This window comes from Aythya ferina (assembly GCF_964211825.1).
Source record: "Aythya ferina genome assembly, chromosome: 3".
Taxonomy (NCBI): domain Eukaryota; kingdom Metazoa; phylum Chordata; class Aves; order Anseriformes; family Anatidae; genus Aythya; species Aythya ferina.
In genome coordinates, this window is record NC_140298.1 from 115053857 (window position 1) to 115070142 (window position 16286).

Genomic DNA, 16286 nt, shown 5'->3' on the forward strand with positions numbered 1-16286 from the left:
CTGTCGTAATTCCTTGGGCAAACACGTGCAACCTCAGCAGTGTGGTGAAAGGATTGAGCAAAGGGCTGATTTCTCTAGAACAAACCTTGCAGAGAAGTTTATTTAGAGCTGATTAAAACAATCAAACAAACAAAAAGATTAAAAAAAAAAAAAAAGTTGTCTTGCAGGGCACACAAACATCTCCAGAAAGCAGTTTCCTGAGTTTATTATTTCCCTGCTCACAGATAATCTTGCCCCCCCTCTGCTCTACCACACTGTGAATCAGTGAAGGAACAGTGATAGAAAACATATTTTTACCCCCTCAACGTGACTGAAAGTGCTTGGGAAATCATTTCTGGTGGGGAGAACAGCATGTGCCCTTCTGGCTGGGGCACTGCCCCCTGCAGTATGTCACCCCACAGGAAGGACTGGCTCCTGATTTGGAGTTAGATGCTTGTTAGGGGTTCATTATGTGGCAAAAGCAAATCCACATAGCGCAGAGAGGAAGATTGCTGAAGTGGCTTTTGTGCCAAGATACTCAACGAATGTTTTTAGGCACCTCCTGAGCCCTGCCATGGGTTGCCCAGAGAGGAGATGGAGTCTCCTCCTTGGAGATTTTCAAATCCAAACTGGCTGCAACCTGCTGTAGGTGGCCCAGAGGTCCCTTTCCCACCCCAGATCTTCTGGGATTCAGTGAAAGGCAGGCAGCAGGAACCATGCCAGGCACCTAAAGCTGCAGAAAGCTTTGGGCAACCATGCTGGGAAACCCCACAGCATCCCTGCCCCAGCTGCTGGTCAGCATCTTTATCACCAGTTTAGCTGGAGGCATCTGGTTTCTTTCTTTCTTTCTTTTTTTTTTTTTTTTTTCCTTTCTTTCTCCTGGATTTTATAGATTAAGGAAAGGCAGGAGGCTGTGCAGGCAAAATTAAATTACAGCAGTCAGAAGGAAAATGTAAACCTTAAATGATCGCGTGGTGAACGGGAAGCCTCATCCTAAAGGCTGGCTTGGTAAACAAGCCAGGATGTCACCACTGCCACCCACCCCGGATGAAAACACTCACAGTGACTTATTTCTCCTTCATTTTCCCGTTTCCAGTTGCCCTGGAAACTTCCTCCTCATGCTATTCAGGGGAGCAAAGTCCATCAGGAAAAAAACCCTGCGGCAAGGGCTCGGGGTGCCAGGGCCACCCAGCGGCGCCCGTCCCCATGCCCCCTCGTCCCCTTTCCACCCGTGGTGGCGGTGTCCTTGGGGTGGCATCGCCCACCTCGGCTGTGCACACAAAGGCTGCACAGAGCCCTCCTCCTACACACAGACTGTGCTGCAAGTCCCTGGCAATTAGCTGACGCAGAGGGAGAGCCGCAGGGCGGAATAACCTCGTGCCAGAGCTTGGCTGCGCCAATTTGTCCATGTTGCAATTAATTCCCCGTCGGGCCGAGCTGGAGGTGGGCTGGGATAGGAGGAAGCTGTACCGGGTGCCTTGATCTTCTGCGGGGACCTCCTGCGAATCACAAAGAAAAAGGTAATTTAAAAAAAATCTCCAGACTTCACTTGCAATGGAGGCGTTGAGTACGGTGGGAAAAGCAGAGCCCTCCAGTCCCAAGGATGCTGGAGGCACCTTCAGTGGGTTTTGAGCCTTGTTTTCTGTCCCCTCTGTCCGTGACCACCACCCCAGCAGCCAAATTCCCCCCCTTGGCTGTCCCCACGTTTCAGATGGCATGCAGGGACACAGACACTGCAACCATGACTGAGGTCTAAAGCTTTTCAAACCTACACCAACCCTACCCAAACATCTCAAACCTGCACCTCTCGCCTACTGATGCAGTCACAAGGGCGTGCTTTGAATATATACTCTGCAAAAAAAAAAAAAAAAGCAAAATGGGGTTTTATACATATTATTTATGTCTTTATAGTCACAGCTTTGCCTTTCAAAACCCTTGCTCTCAAGAGCTTTACCCTTTCCAGTTGCACCGTGCACAGGTCTGAACATTGCCCTCGGCACCTCAAGCCACGCACAAGGACGAGGACATTATTTCTCTGGGTCACAAACCCACAGAGACATTATTTCTCTGGGTCACAAGCCCATCCACTCCACCCAGGGGATATTTTCTTAAGGCATGGGAGCTGGTGCAGAGGAAGGGTGCGGGCACTGGGCTTGTGGCTCCTCGCACCTCCCACGCCCGAAGTGCCAGGAAATACCCTGCGTGCACCAGGGCTCAGCTGCTCTCAGACATTTCCCCCGCACACCCCCAGATATGTAAAGTATTTCTCACGCGTGTGTCTGCTTATATATTGCAGAGAAATGCTTATGCACCCAGCGGATGAAATCGCAGCTAGGAAATGGAAAGGGATGGAGCCAGGGACAAGATCAAGGGCCAGGTCAAGCCAAGGAAGGAGTGATGCTGAAGTGTGCACAGAAGGAGCCCAAAGGCTGTTTTGCCCCACTGTGTGCCACCAGGCCAGGTTAAACGGGATGGTGGTGCTCCAGGAAGGAAGCACTGTTGATTCTGGCCTTTACAACCCATGGGACCATCACAAAAAGGACAAATCCCCACTTTCCCAGCTGGACCAGGCCCCCACTCCAGGAACCTGTTAAGGATTACCTACAGCAGGTGGTTTGTGCTTATATAAAGCTATCGATTGAGCACACCAGTGCATGCCTTTCCATATGCTTGGCTGCTCCTCCCTTGTCAATTCTTGCCCAGGCAACCCAAAACCGCTCCCAACACAGAGATAAAAACAAAACAAACACATGCTTGCCAACAGGGTGGCACTCGGCTCCACCTCAAAATACCACTTTCAGCAATCCAGCATAACCAGGCACACGAGCCATGCTCAATATTTCTTTGCAATGCTCCGAGCACACACTGCAGCCACCGAGAGCTCAACGCCTCCTTCCCAGAAAGGGGGAATCCCATCCCAGCGCTCCCATTAAAGGCTCTTGCTATTTTGCTCTGTATTTCTGTCCGTCGGAGGTATTTCACCCAGCTTTGTGGTCAAAGGTTCATCCTTTCACCCTTAGCAGGGATTTCCGATGCCAGGCAGAGGGAACACAGAGCAGAAAACACCCCGTGCAGCTTGGTATACAAAATGACAGTATTATAAAACAGAAGCTTGCGTCCCACTAAGGTTTCCATTTGTAGAGCAGAACGAGGGCTGTGTTATTTGGGGATGGGAAGGATGTTGCTAACACAACAGGGCAACAGAAATGCCGCAGCTATGAGCCCTTCGCTTCGCGGGGCATCAGCTCAGCAGCTGCATCCCGGGAAACTGATACTTCACACACCCCCAGCCGCCCTCAAGGCAGTGTTTGCAACAGAAAGCCAAGTGCATTTTGGCCTCAAGGCTTTGTACAGGCTGAAGAAGCCCCCCCTGAACCCCAAATCTCTCTCTCTTCACCCCCCATCGCACCCTGCAGCCCCTGCTCCGAGCAAGGTGCCCCCCGAGCAGGGTGTTAAGGAGGTTAACACAGAGGCAGGTCAAGTAACAAACACCTAGTATTTATTAATAAATTAGTACACTGGAAGGCAATTTTTTCAGTTCATTCCCCTCTTCCCCCACTCCCACCCCTTCCCACAAGGCAGCACATGCCACCCTAGTATCGTAATTTCTTCAAATTGAGCATATTACAGACTGTTCATTACGGGAGCATAATAGTTGCAAATATAATCAGACAGACTTCTTATAACGATGCAGCTTTTTTTTTTTTTTTTTTTTCTCCTCCCCCCCCATCCCCTCCCCCCTTTTTCTTATTGATAAAAAGTGAAGTGTGATTTGAAGAGACTATTTTAAGGCCAGGCAGGATCTCGGGAGAACCTCCCCTTATCGGCCATGTCTGTATAAAAAACAAGAGACACGAGTGTAAAAGCGTAGCTCGGTAAGTCTTACACCGCAAGGAGAGCAGAACCAGCAGCCTTCGCCTCCCCGGCTCCAGCACCGGCGCTGTTACGACCTGCTGTCCCCTTCAGCGGCCAGGCAGGATGCTCCTCGCTTGGGTTCCCTTCCACCGCAGGCAAAGGACTGGTTTAGGGCTGTTTTCTATCAGTGTAAGGTCGGCGGAACCGAACCTTTCCTTTCCATTCAACCGCTTCTGCTTTAGCTTATGGGAGCACAATGCATTATTGTCCAGGTGAAAACCATACAATAAATAACCGTGCTAGTAAAACCGCAGCAATGGGCGTGAGCTATACGATAGCACATGAAAAAAGTCAGCTGGGAGTGGGAGGGGGGGAAAGCTTAAGATGCATTAAGAGAAGGTAACCAGCAACAATCGGCTTCGCGTGTTTCACCGTTCACCACTCCGAGGCGGAAGGGAGGTAGCAGGAGACGTCGTTCAGAGGAACAGCTTTGAGAGAATTGAACCAGGCTACAGAGCAACCCCAGGGCTCAACACCTAAGTGACACCGGCTTCGTGGTCTTTTAGTTCATTAACTGCATTTTAAAGTGCATCGACTGATTTGATTGGAATGAGAACAAGACAAAAAAAAAAAAAAAAAAAAAAAAGACAGACTCCGAAGGGGGCAGAGGGTGCAAAGACTTTAACTGAGAGACAGAGTTAAGGTGGAGAGGCGCGACACTGGCAAGCTGCCCCCCTCCAGAAACCAAGGACACCTCGAGGAAATACTGGCCATGTATTCTACAGCAAAACCCGCCTGCGCATCGCCGGTCGTCTTAACAAGTGCCAAGCTAGTTCTAGCAGATATTCGGAGAGTGCGTGGTGACCAGTGCCTACAGTAAATCGGGAAGGTGGCTATAGACAGAGTCCAGGAGGGTTTGGCTGGCTTCCTGGCTCTTGACGCCGGCGATCTCGAATAGCCTGTCCAGCTTGTCCTCCGCCTGCGGGATCTCCTCTATCACGTGGAGCTCCTCGGGGTTGAGGATGTGCAGCATGTCATCGAAGATGGGCTGCAGGTCGCAAGGGTCCAAGCGCACCTGGCGCAAGACTGTGTCCTTCTTTTCTGCAGGAGGAAGGAGCAGGTGGTTAACAAAACACTCCCCTCCAAGAAGCCTCCACTCGGGTTCCTCCAAGGAGGAAAGCTCCTTGCAGACCCGGCCCATCCCCTGCTGCCCCCTCGGGGAAAAAAAAGGGGTGAAGAAGGTGGCAGAAACGCTGCAGAGGCACCTCATGCAGGATCCTGCTAGATCAAATACAGCAGTTATAAATGCTGAATGGCCAGCACTGAGAAGTGAAGGTGGGAAGGGAGCCAGAAAAGCTGAATTCTGCTATTTTGAGTTGTTTTCACTGGGTCAGCTTCATTTCTGCACCCGAGTATAGATTTGTGAGATTGCCTGAGCTCAGTGCTCCACCTTTGTGAGAAGTTAAAGATGACTGAAGGCAGCAAATTAAATGCAGCAAATTAAACCCCCTCAAAAAGCGGTGGGTGACTAATGGTGATTTACATCTCACGTCACACAATGTAGCAAGTGGGACCAACGGTGAGAGGAGAATAGGAAAAAAATATTATTTTTTTCATCTCATGCAATAACACACCCCAAGGACCACAAGCCCCCCTAGACATCCAAGGATGCTACACCTCTGACAGCACCACAAAGGAGTTCAAAACCTTTAAAGGCATTTTCCCTCCCAAATATTTGCTATTAGGATATTCCTGGTCTTGAATTGGCATGTGATGAACAGTTACTTTAGTGACAACACATCCCCATGGTGGGGAACATGCTGTGGTCACCCTTTGGGTACCACACATGGCACTTTGGTCCTCCCACGTCCCCAGGAGGACTTTGGTACCTTTGGTAATAAAGGAGCCCGTCCGGCTGAGCGCAGAGGAGCCGCTGGAGGTGGAGTCACACCGCAGGAGGGGCTCCGACTCGTCGACGAAGAAGCATTTCTTCTCCGAAGGAGAGGGCTCCACGGTGAGGACGGTGGCGTCAGGGGGTTTCGGGCTGGGGCTGGGCGTGGGGCTGAGCGGGCTGGGGTTCACCGGCAGCGCCAGCTTGTCGCCTTCCAGCTTCGAGGGAAAGGGAGAAGGGAAAAAAAACAAAACAAAAATAAACCAAATTGAGCCATGAGGATGCTACACGACAAGCTGCTGCTCCAAACCATCCACATCCCAAAGGGAATTTGCGGCAGCTTTCAATACATCCCAGCCCATCCTGAGCACAAGCCAGGAGAGCAGATGTCTGTGAGAGGTCACCACGTGCAGGGAACCTCCTCGGAGGGGACCTGCTGACCCAGAACGGGCACCAGAGGTGACTTGTGGGGGACATCAGTGCTAGTATTAGGTGTATTGCACGCAGCTCAGCAGGCATGAGGGGGACCTGCACCCCTGCTGGGAGCAACCACAGCACCGGGGTGGCATACGCAAAATGTCTGCCCAGGAATTTACTTACTTTAACTGTCTTTTCCTTTGCACTGTTCCTAATGCCCAAAGTACGGCTCCTAGGGGCTAAGTGCCATGATGACCTAGCAGGTGATCCACTCCCATCCCAAAAAACCTACTCCACAGCTCTCGTTTCTTAAGAACGAGGCATAGCCTGGCTCTGCACTTCCAACCAAGAGCTACTACCCCCTCGGTGAGGTCCACGAACCACGCACACTTGACCAGGGTAGCAATGCTGAACCACTTCTGGTGGCTTCAGATGCCAGTTCCTCACGCATTACTGGGATTTCAGCTTTTGGGGACACAATGTTCCTGATTTACATCCACTCTGCCTTCCAGTTGGGATGCTGAGCCACATTCCAAGTTAATCATTTGTATGCCCCGTCTGGCCCCTGCTCCCGTGAGCACCCCATTAATGTGTTATGGAGAAATCCATCCCCACCTGACTCGGGGTCAGAAAGGACAAGCAAGGCCTCGTGTTGACCACACCATCACCTCTGCACCTTCACTTTTGCCCCATAACCCTGAAGCAAACCATCAGCCTGCGTTTGGCTCCACGGTCGCAAAGGCACGGAGAGCCCAAAGCGCCACGTGGACCTGTGGAGATGCAAACCCTCCAACTCATCCCATGCCTTGCATCCTTCTTCCCATGCTTCAGCAGCCAACATTTGATGCCTTCAGCATCTCAGAATCCCCTTGGGGTGGGGAGCCTCAAGCACAGCATTTTTGGTTTCTACTCCCACAGGCAGGAGAGCCTCAGGGCTGCGTCCCCATGTCCCTGGCCAGCAGCTCTGCCCCTGCTGCTCTGAAGACCACAGATTATTTAACATCATCCCAGACCCTGTGCCCTTGCTCGACACACCAAAGAGCAGAATTCTCCTCCCGCAGAGACCAGACATGGCCATTCCTCCCTGCATCCCTTCACCTGCTGCCCAGAAATTAAACAAAAAGCTAAATCTGGATGAGAGGCAGGGCGCTGCAGAGCCACCTCCATGCTGGGGAGGGACAGATCCAGCAGCAGAGGCACAGATGTGCCCGTGCGTTCCTCATCTGTGTCGAGGAATTCGCCGCCCACAAATCACATGTCCACTGAGACGCCTGTTAGCTCACATCAAATTCACATTTCAGTCTGTTTGTGGAGGAATAAAAAGGCTTGTGTGGTTGTTTTCTTTATTTTTTATTTTTTTCCTTTTCTTTCCCCTTTTGCCCCCATTGAAAATAAACAGGGAGGAATTGTTCTGGCTCAGCGCGTTATGCAATAGGCGTGTTATAAATAAAAGTCAGCTTTAATTTTTAATTAAAAGAGCCTGCATTCTGCTCTCAGACTCCCTCCCCGAAGCAGTGCGCTGACGAGCTGCAGCCCGCTGCCACCAGCGGGGGAGAAGCAGTGCCTGGCTGCCCTCCAAGCTGCGGTGTGCTCCTGTTTCCCCTATAAAACCAAACAGGGTTCATTTCTCCCTCCTTCAACCCCATTTAGTATCCAGCTGCAAACCTGAGCCCTGATTTCCACACCAGACCTGGCTGCCAAGGACCCCTGAAATGGAAGGCACAGAGAAACCACCCACCTCAACCCTGCCTTCCCAGCAGAGGGGAAAACACTTCCCAGAAGCGTGCGAGTTATTTGGAGTTTAATTAAACAGCTGCTAAAGCACGCTAGAAAAAAAAAATCACCCGGGGTTATTTGACTGTAGGCGTCCTCGGAGCCTGAACCCTTGCGAATAGCTGAGCGTTCGTCAGCTTATTAGGCAAAGCAAACAGGATGCTCGGATGAGCGTTAATATTTAAACCGCGGGAGGAAAGCAAGTGGGAATGAGGGCTTTGAAAGGGCAGGGAAAGTAAAAGGTTGCTCTGAGGTGAAGCCTGTGGAATAGGTGTAAAAACACCATTCATAGCCTGTGACTCATCTGCTTGAAACCAGCGCCGCAATTCCTATTTCAAGCGAAACCACAGCAGCCGTGCCCCTGCTCGGGCTGGAAAAAAAAATAAAATATAAATCCTCTGCAGTACTTTTGCCCTTCCAGAGCGACTGTATTTCTCACCTTTCCATCATCGTTAGAGCAGTCCTGCATTTGCCACTGAGGCTGCATTTGCACCTGCACAGACAGACAGACAGACAGAGCCGTTAGATGCGCGGTCCCGCGAGGCGAGGCGAGAAGCTGATGGCTTTTAGCAGAACACCAAGCGTGGCTTTGACGCATCAGCAACCTCCTGCAACCAAGCGCAGGTCCATCCTGCTGGGATGCTGAGCCTTTTTTCTTTTTTTTTTGAGCACTGCAGCAAAAAGTTTGCAATGCCAAAAAAAAATCCTGAAGGCTCTCCTGTATGCTCAGAGCTCTTTAGGATGCAGCTCTAACACGCTGCAGCATCCCCTTGGATCTTGAACTGGCTGGGAGGATGCTCTATGCAGGGGAGGATTTCTGCAGGCTGTTCCCAAATGCCTTTTGGGGAGGGAGGAGGAGGACAGAAGTAGAAGGAAGGCGTAAGCCTGGCCTTGCATTCATTTTATGTAACATTTATGGAACTGCCCGGTGCCAGCACGGTGATCCCGCTGGCTCTGCTTGAACTACTTGGTCCAATTTTCTGGCTAAAAAACGTCTGCCTTCATTTTACTGTACCGCAATAAAAGATCAGCTGGGACAAACGAACTGCAACCCCTCTGCTATTTTTATTTTAAAAATCAAATCAAATCAAAATCCCCCTGAGGTGATACCTCCTAGCGAGGCAGCAACCAGCCGATCATGAAAGCCCTGGGGACACAAAAAACAGCCCAGACCCCAAACCACCCAGCCTGAGCACCGGCAGGTCTCAACCTCAGACTGCATCAGCTCAAAACAACCCTTGCAAGCCGGTTATCAAGCTGCTGATCCGATCTGCAGAAGAAATGCTGAGGAGGAGGAATGCGTTTGTGTTTGCTCAGTCCAGGCGGCTCCTCCAGGGCTCGACATCGCTGTCTCCGAGTGACACCGGCCTCAGGAGCTTGGCGGCCTCAACCGTGGGAGGATCGAGCCTCAAACGCTGCCGAGAGCCGGGAACTGCTCCTTCTCGGCCAAACCCCAACCCCCAAAAGGCCGCGTTTGGGGTTGGGTCAGCCCGGCTCTGGGCACGGAGCCCACAGCAGCTGCCGCCCGTGCTGGGGTCAGGTCGGGTTTTTCCTGCCCAACACAAATAGGGATGAAACAGCCGCTGCTTTTAGAAAACAAGCACAATTCCCAAGGAGGGGAAACCTCCGCAGAGGGAGACGGTGGGGTGATCAGGTCAGGCGGCCACGTGTCATCCCAGAGGGGATAAATTTAGAGTTGAGGTCATGGCTTCCCGGCTTGCCAGCCAACAGATGACACCGGGCAGACACCAGGCCCGGGCTGTAGGCCTCAACACAGAGCTCATGGAGGAGACAGGAGGAGAAATACCAGTCTGCAGGAGCCCTTAAACCTACAGGACACCCTCACGAGACCACCATCTGGATAAAGAGCTGGATAAAGAGCATCCAAACTCAACTATGGGCCGAAGAAGTCACTGTCTCCTTTGTTTTTTTCTGATCCCGCCATCTTCCAGTTTCTCCTCACACTCCTGAGCCCAGTACACTGCAAACCAAAAGGAGATGGGGCTACAAAAGCCACGAAACCTCAAACCCAGCTGCACCTGCTATGAAGTTATATTTGTGCTTATCTCCAGTTCTCCAGCCTGGTTCAAACACAGCCTCAGTTCACTGAGAACTGACCCAGGGTTTAGAGCAAACCCGCCAAAAACCGGCGATGCCCAGTCCTGCCACCACTGCGAACCCAACCAGCCCTACTCCTTCCCCTGGCTCCTAGCCACTTCATACTGCAGCTTCGTGCCAACACACAGTCAAATTACTGGCCCCAGCCCAGTTCTGCTTTGACAAAAGAGGAAACGAAGCAAATCCACAGGAGCTTGAAACCGCCCGAAGCCAGGGCTGGATGCAAACATTGTTGCGCCAGCCTCCTGACCCAGAGGTTTTGGCCTGCAAAAGAGGAAGAAAAGGCCCCCAAAAGTGCTGCCACTGCCTCACCCAGGGCTTTCACATCCCTCTTCTGCCCAGCAACCCCAAAAACTGCACAGCTTAATGTCGCACACTGCTAACACTGGGCTTTTCCTCTGCCATATGTGCTGATTCACAGGATTATCTGCAATGGGAAATTAGCAATGGACCTAAATCTCACTGGGCTCAGGGCTGCAGTTCTCCTCTCTGTATTCAAGCCCCTCCATGTCTCCCCTACTATCTATTATTTTGCTGCTGAATACCCCAAGCAAGGCTGCCTGCTTCCCTCCATCAGCTCCCCAAAAGATCTGGGGAGCCAGCAAAGCCATAAATGTGACGAGCTTGGAGCCGCGCTCTCAGTAGCAAACACAGCATGGCTTACAGGCACCACTCAGCAGCCACCTGAAAATGCTCTTATTCCCCAAATTTCCACTCGGCGTCCATGCCGCATTGAACTTTTCCACTTCTAACCCCCAAACTGCAATCTACAGGGGCTGCAGTGAATTCTCCCTCTTCTCCGCCCTTCGCCTCCCTTTTTCTGCTGCCGTCAGCATCGCTAACCTGGGGTGTGCCTGGGCTCGCATGCTGCCCTCGCAGCCACCCGTCTGCCCTAGCAAGCATGCCTGGAAGGGCAGAGATTTTGCAAAGCCTTCCCTACGAGCTGGAAAAAGAAAGCCTTCGTTGCCAGTGCTGAACGGGAGCCGTGCAAACTCAACATGCCCCAAACCCCTTCCCGCAGCCACCGTGCTCTTCTTTGTTTTCTGGATCAGCGACTGCTGCAAAAACTTGTGAAGTGATTCAGGGGGCTAATCCAGTTTTAACCTAAATTCACGCAGTGTGGTGTAAAACCAGCATAATCTTTTGTTGCTAAAAAAGCTGTCAAGAATTCAGTGGAGCTCTTCTTTACGCAAAGGAAAGTCTTCATGCCACATACCACAATGCTCCAGAGGCTTACATTAATTCCCTTTTCCTACGTTATCAACAGTTGTAAGTATTTATATTTCAGAGCCCCAGAGGCTCCTGTGGGCATGGGGCACTACGAGAGCAGCTTTGCTCCTGTAGATTGCACAGGCTGAAGATGGAAGCTGGATACGGGATCTGGGACAAGGATGCAACAGAGAATGGGATGGTGAAGGAAAGCTGGATTTAGGGTACTGATTTGCAGCCTGAGAGCTATGTCAGCTCTGAGCTGGGGGTGTTGGTGTTTTCTTCTTCACCTTACCCTACCATAGCTGTTTTCTGCAGGAAAGGGGGATTTCCAAGCATTTCCCCATACCAGCACATGCTTGCTGCTTGCTCCTGCGCGCACAGTGCTGGCACCGCATCGCCCCGCTAGCTGCCATGTGCATTACTGAGTCGCTTACAGGAGCCCTCACTCCCTCACAGCATAAAAAGCTCTTTTTATTTTATTTTTATTTTCATTTTTTTTTGGCAAGACTGCTCCCACACGGCTCATTGCTCGAGGGATGTAACGCAGCACCGACTTCTGCCACGACTCCTTCAGATCAAACCAGTTGGGTGCAGAGAGAAACCGCCTCGACCCGGGCTGTGTTTGGACAGACAACTTGTTGAGAGCCAAACAGATTAGCGCTAATTAAAGGCTTTCATACCAGAGCAATTAAAAACAAACCCAAACAAAACCTCAGTGTCTGCTCCCAGCATTTAGCAACAGGCTGCCCTGGCCAGGACTGCCGCGATGCAGCTCAGCTGTGGGCTTGAGGCTCCAGGCCTTGGGGGCTACCTTGCACAAGACGCTTCCCACAGCTTTCTGCCTCTCTCCGTGTGTCCCAGAGGGATGGAACAGCCCCTGAGGCTTTCAGCATGCCCAACCTGCAGAATCTGACTCAAGGAAATGGGTTACAGCAGGTAACACCTTGCAGGATCCATGCCCTAGGGCACTGCTAGGATTCAGCATCCCACGCCCTGCTGCAGCGAAACCACCAGCCTTCAGGAACAGCCACAGGTATGGTTGATCATTACAGACTCATCCGAAAAAAAACCCAAAGGATAGATGGGGGAAGAGAAAGTGCCAGCTTGGGTGAATTTGTTAAAATAGGCAGAAAAAAAAAATCCCACTTTCTACAGGCAAAGCAGACAACATGCTTGTTTTCCTCTTAGCACGAAGATGAGGGTTTTGTGTCTACTGGGATTCTTTAAAAAATGAAATCAAGCACTTAAAGTATCTCAAACACAGTCAAATCCTAATAGACAAAGCTTTGAGCTGCTCACCAGAACACCCCTGAGGGGCCCTGTAGCATCTCCACGTGGTGAGCATCAATTCCCCAGCGCCTTCTACCCACTCAGCCACCACAGCGATTCTGTAGGGTTTCCTCCCGGGAGGCTGATTGTTTTTTTCTGGCCCAAGTTTCCAAGCACCTTGCCTAACAGGCACAAGATCCAGAAAGCCTGTGTACAAGTATCTACAAGATCAGGGTTTGCTTATTCTGCAAAATATCCACTCACTGGATTTTCAGATTAATGGGCACTCATCTAAGCAAGTTCCTCAGTCATCCGAAGTCCAGGGTCTCAGTGGGTCACTCTATAAAGCCAATTCCCAAAGTTAACACCCTCTTTTTTAATTTCTTTTTTGTTGTTTGAGAACAAGCACTTGATAATCCTGGCAGAAACAGAGCAATGTTCAAGAGCATTGAACGCTGCACAATCTAGGTCTGTTAATTAGATATTGTGCTGACAAACCAACCCCAGGTTTTATCTGATGTCCTAGCCCAGCACTTTACTGTAACACTCAAAACAGTAACCAGGAGAACAGAGTTTACTACCTGCTCGAGGAGACCAAAAGGACAACGTGTCCTCCTGGCACATGGCACAGGCTGGAAGCTTTATCCACATGTACCAGAGACTTGTAAGACAACAAGTTTGTTTGTTTTTTTTTTTCCCCTCTGCCTGATTTCCTAACTATAATTTTGTCTCAGGCTTTCACTTTTAAATAAAAAACAAGCAAAAAAGCCCACCAAAAATCTTGGAGGATGGTAGGAAATGGAGAGCGTGACATACTGGAGTAAGAAGGAATAAAACAAATTATGAAGCACTTTGCTGATGAACTCAATGCAAGCCAAGGACTTCCACTAATACATAGAAACTGGTTTTGTGCTGTGGTTACGAGAGGCCAAGATGTTCAGAACACAGCTGTGCTACACAAAGTCATGCAGGGTATGCAAAGGGACCAGAGGCCTGCTCAGAGAGGCCACCTGGGGATGGCCCTGCCCCAAAAAGGGGATTTAGGAATCCCCTGCCCCACAACCTTCACTATGTACAACCATGAAGGTGCCTTGCCTGATCCCCACAAGCTGCACGCAGAGGTTTGTAGGAAGCCACCTGCTTCTCTTTGGGTAGAAATCACTTCCAAGACCAGCAGGAGGTGTTTCATAAACTGGTTTAGGGGAAAGAGCCCTCCATTGACCTCCCCACCTCCATCTATGTATTGTCCCATTGGCTTTCACGTTCAGAAGAAGCCCAATCCACCACCTTCCGAAACTTCTTCAGAAGACCACTGAATTACAGCCCCTCAAAAAAAAACAAAACCAAAAGGTCCAACAGCTAGGGCAGCAGGTAGCCAAAACAACCTGAAAAGGTCACCAATGTTGGTTTTTGATCTGTGTTCCCAAAAACATCAACCCAGCCAAGACCTTGCTACAGGATATCCTGCAGCCATTATTTATTCTCCAAAATTATGGGAAAGCCTGTTCTATAGTCAGAGCTGCTGCAGAAAGGCAACAGTTCTGGAGGACAGCACACACGGACCCTTTATCTATGCAGGGGACATGGCTGTCCCCATGCCACCAGTCACCACCATGGAGGAAGCAACTCACTGCTCCACAGTGGCACCATTTAGAGCTTGAGGATGCTTGGCTCTTCCCACAAAAACCTGGTGATTCGGTAACGGCCTTTACAAGTGAGTCTAAAGGGGGATGCTACCTCCCCAGCACAAGGACCAGGTCCTCCATGTGACCTTCAAAGATACACACAAACCACCTCCTGCTGACCTTCAAAGATACACGCAAACCACAATGCACGAGACCCGAAAGTTGATCAAAACTCAGAGAAACCTCACTCAAAAGCTTGACAAAGCTCTGCTCAAAAGCAACACAGGGCATAAACATAAGCCTTTGAGGAGCTCTGGGGAGAAACAGTGGTCCAGCTACTTGGCTTTTTTAGCTAAGCTTGAGACCACAGCTGAGTCCCAAGCACCCAACCACAGCAAACCAAGGCATGCAACGCGTCAGAGAAGCCAGCATGAAGCCCAGCCCGGCATTACCGGCGTGGTATCCTCCATCAGGCCTCTGATCTTCTCCACCACGTCGTTGCGGCGGTGCTGGCGGAGGGCACTGATGAGCTGGGCCAGGCTGGCCTCGGGCCCGCGGATGGTCCAGTGCTGCAAGGCGGCGTAGGCGCGCTCATGGTCGGCCGCGTAGCCGTTGGAGAAGGCGGCCACCTCGCGCTCGCTGGCGTTGCACAGGAACTGGTAGATGTCCTTCCACTGGCTCCCCACCTGGGCTGCCACCAGCTTCAGGATGTCAATGCCTGCGGGGGACAAGAGCCACAGGTGAGGCATGGGGGGGCCGGGAGGCTCAGAGACACACAACGTTGCACACATAAGCTCCAGGAAAAGGTTTTCCTGTCCCTAACCTAAACAGGCACACTTTACTTTTTGTTTAATAATAATTTTAAAAAAAATCCTCATTTTAAATAATAAATTAATATTTTTTTAAAAAGAGTATTTTAAGCAAGAGGGAACAGCTTATGAGCCTGGGGTGCAAGGAGCTTTGCAGACAAGCAGCCCCCATAACATGTTCAAACACATTTCATAGAATCATCGAATCATAGAATCATCAGATCCCAGAATTACTAAGGTTGGAAAAGCCCTCTGAGATCATCTGGCCCAACCATCCCCTACCAACAAAGTCACCCACTACACCATGTCCCTAAGCACCACGTCCAACCTTGCCTTGAACACCCCCAGGTACGGTGACTCCACCACCTCCCTGGGCAGCTTGTTCCAAGGCCTGAGAACCCTCTCCATGAAGAAATTCTTTCTAACATCCAGTCTAAACTTCACCTGCCACAAACTGAGGCCATCTCCTCAAATCCTATCACTTATCACCCAAGAAAGGAGACCAACACCCTCCTTGCTGCAGCCTCCTCACATAGTTGTAAGAGAGCCAGGTCTCCTCTCAGCCTCTTCCCCAGACTAAACCCTAATACCCTCAGTTGCTCCTCATAACTCTTGTTTTTCTAGCCCCTTTGAAGAGCAAGAAGATCAGGATTTCCCCCAGAAAAGCTCTTGAGACACATCAATTCAAGACTGGGAGAATTTCCTCCCTTTAGCTTTGGGAGCAATGCAAACAGCACTCCTTGCCTCGGCGGTCAGGCATTACACCTTCAAATAAACCCATTCCTTCCCCCTAAAAGCTCGTGTGGTCTGTTTTCACCCAGCTGAACACCACCTTGTTCAGAACAGCCCCACAAATGGGAGACTTCGAAGATCTGCAAGAAGCAGCTCACTTTTTCCACAAAGTTACCACACCTCGGGAATCCCCACGAGCCAGCGTTCCTCCACGGCTATGCACACCACTTCCCCTTCCAGCTACAGACACAACATCTCTATCAGCAGAAACAGCTGCCATGGGGAACACTACACTAGAGCCAGGGCCTTTCCTGCTGTAGTAAAAAATTAGCAATTTTTAAAGCTGTCTAGGCCCAAACCTCCAAAGTGCATCTTCAGGTCTCAGCCCTGATATAGCTAAATATATATTATATAGCTAAATATATGCTATATAGCCTGATATAGATATTTTTGACCAACACCCCTCTTCTTTCTGTTAAAGCAGGCTTATCAACACCTGCCATATCAAGACACCAGTTGTTCTTTTCAATCTAGATAAGGACGTGGCATTTTCCAGTAGCCACCAGCCTGAGGTGCTCAGAGTATCCAAAACCGGTGTTCAACCCG

General features: G+C 50.5%; 1 protein-coding gene across 2 annotated transcripts in view; it reads right to left on the reverse strand.

Annotated features, from left to right (window-relative positions):
- Positions 1–3456: 3456 nt before the first annotated feature.
- The window catches only part of TNFRSF21 (TNF receptor superfamily member 21), a 31666-nt gene continuing 18836 nt past the window's right edge, over positions 3457–16286 (reverse strand). Inside the window, exons 4-7 of one of the 2 annotated variants that reach the window (XM_084513431.1) lie at positions 14592–14857; positions 8355–8408; positions 5724–5943; positions 3457–4935 (exon numbers count right to left, since the gene is read on the reverse strand). In XM_084513431.1, the coding sequence (XP_084369557.1) occupies positions 4706–4935; positions 5724–5943; positions 8355–8408; positions 14592–14857 (770 nt within the window). In that variant the 3' untranslated portion in view covers positions 3457–4705. The remainder of the gene's footprint in view (positions 4936–5723; positions 5944–8354; positions 8409–14591; positions 14858–16286) is intronic. The other variant, XM_084513432.1, reaches the window with a different exon arrangement.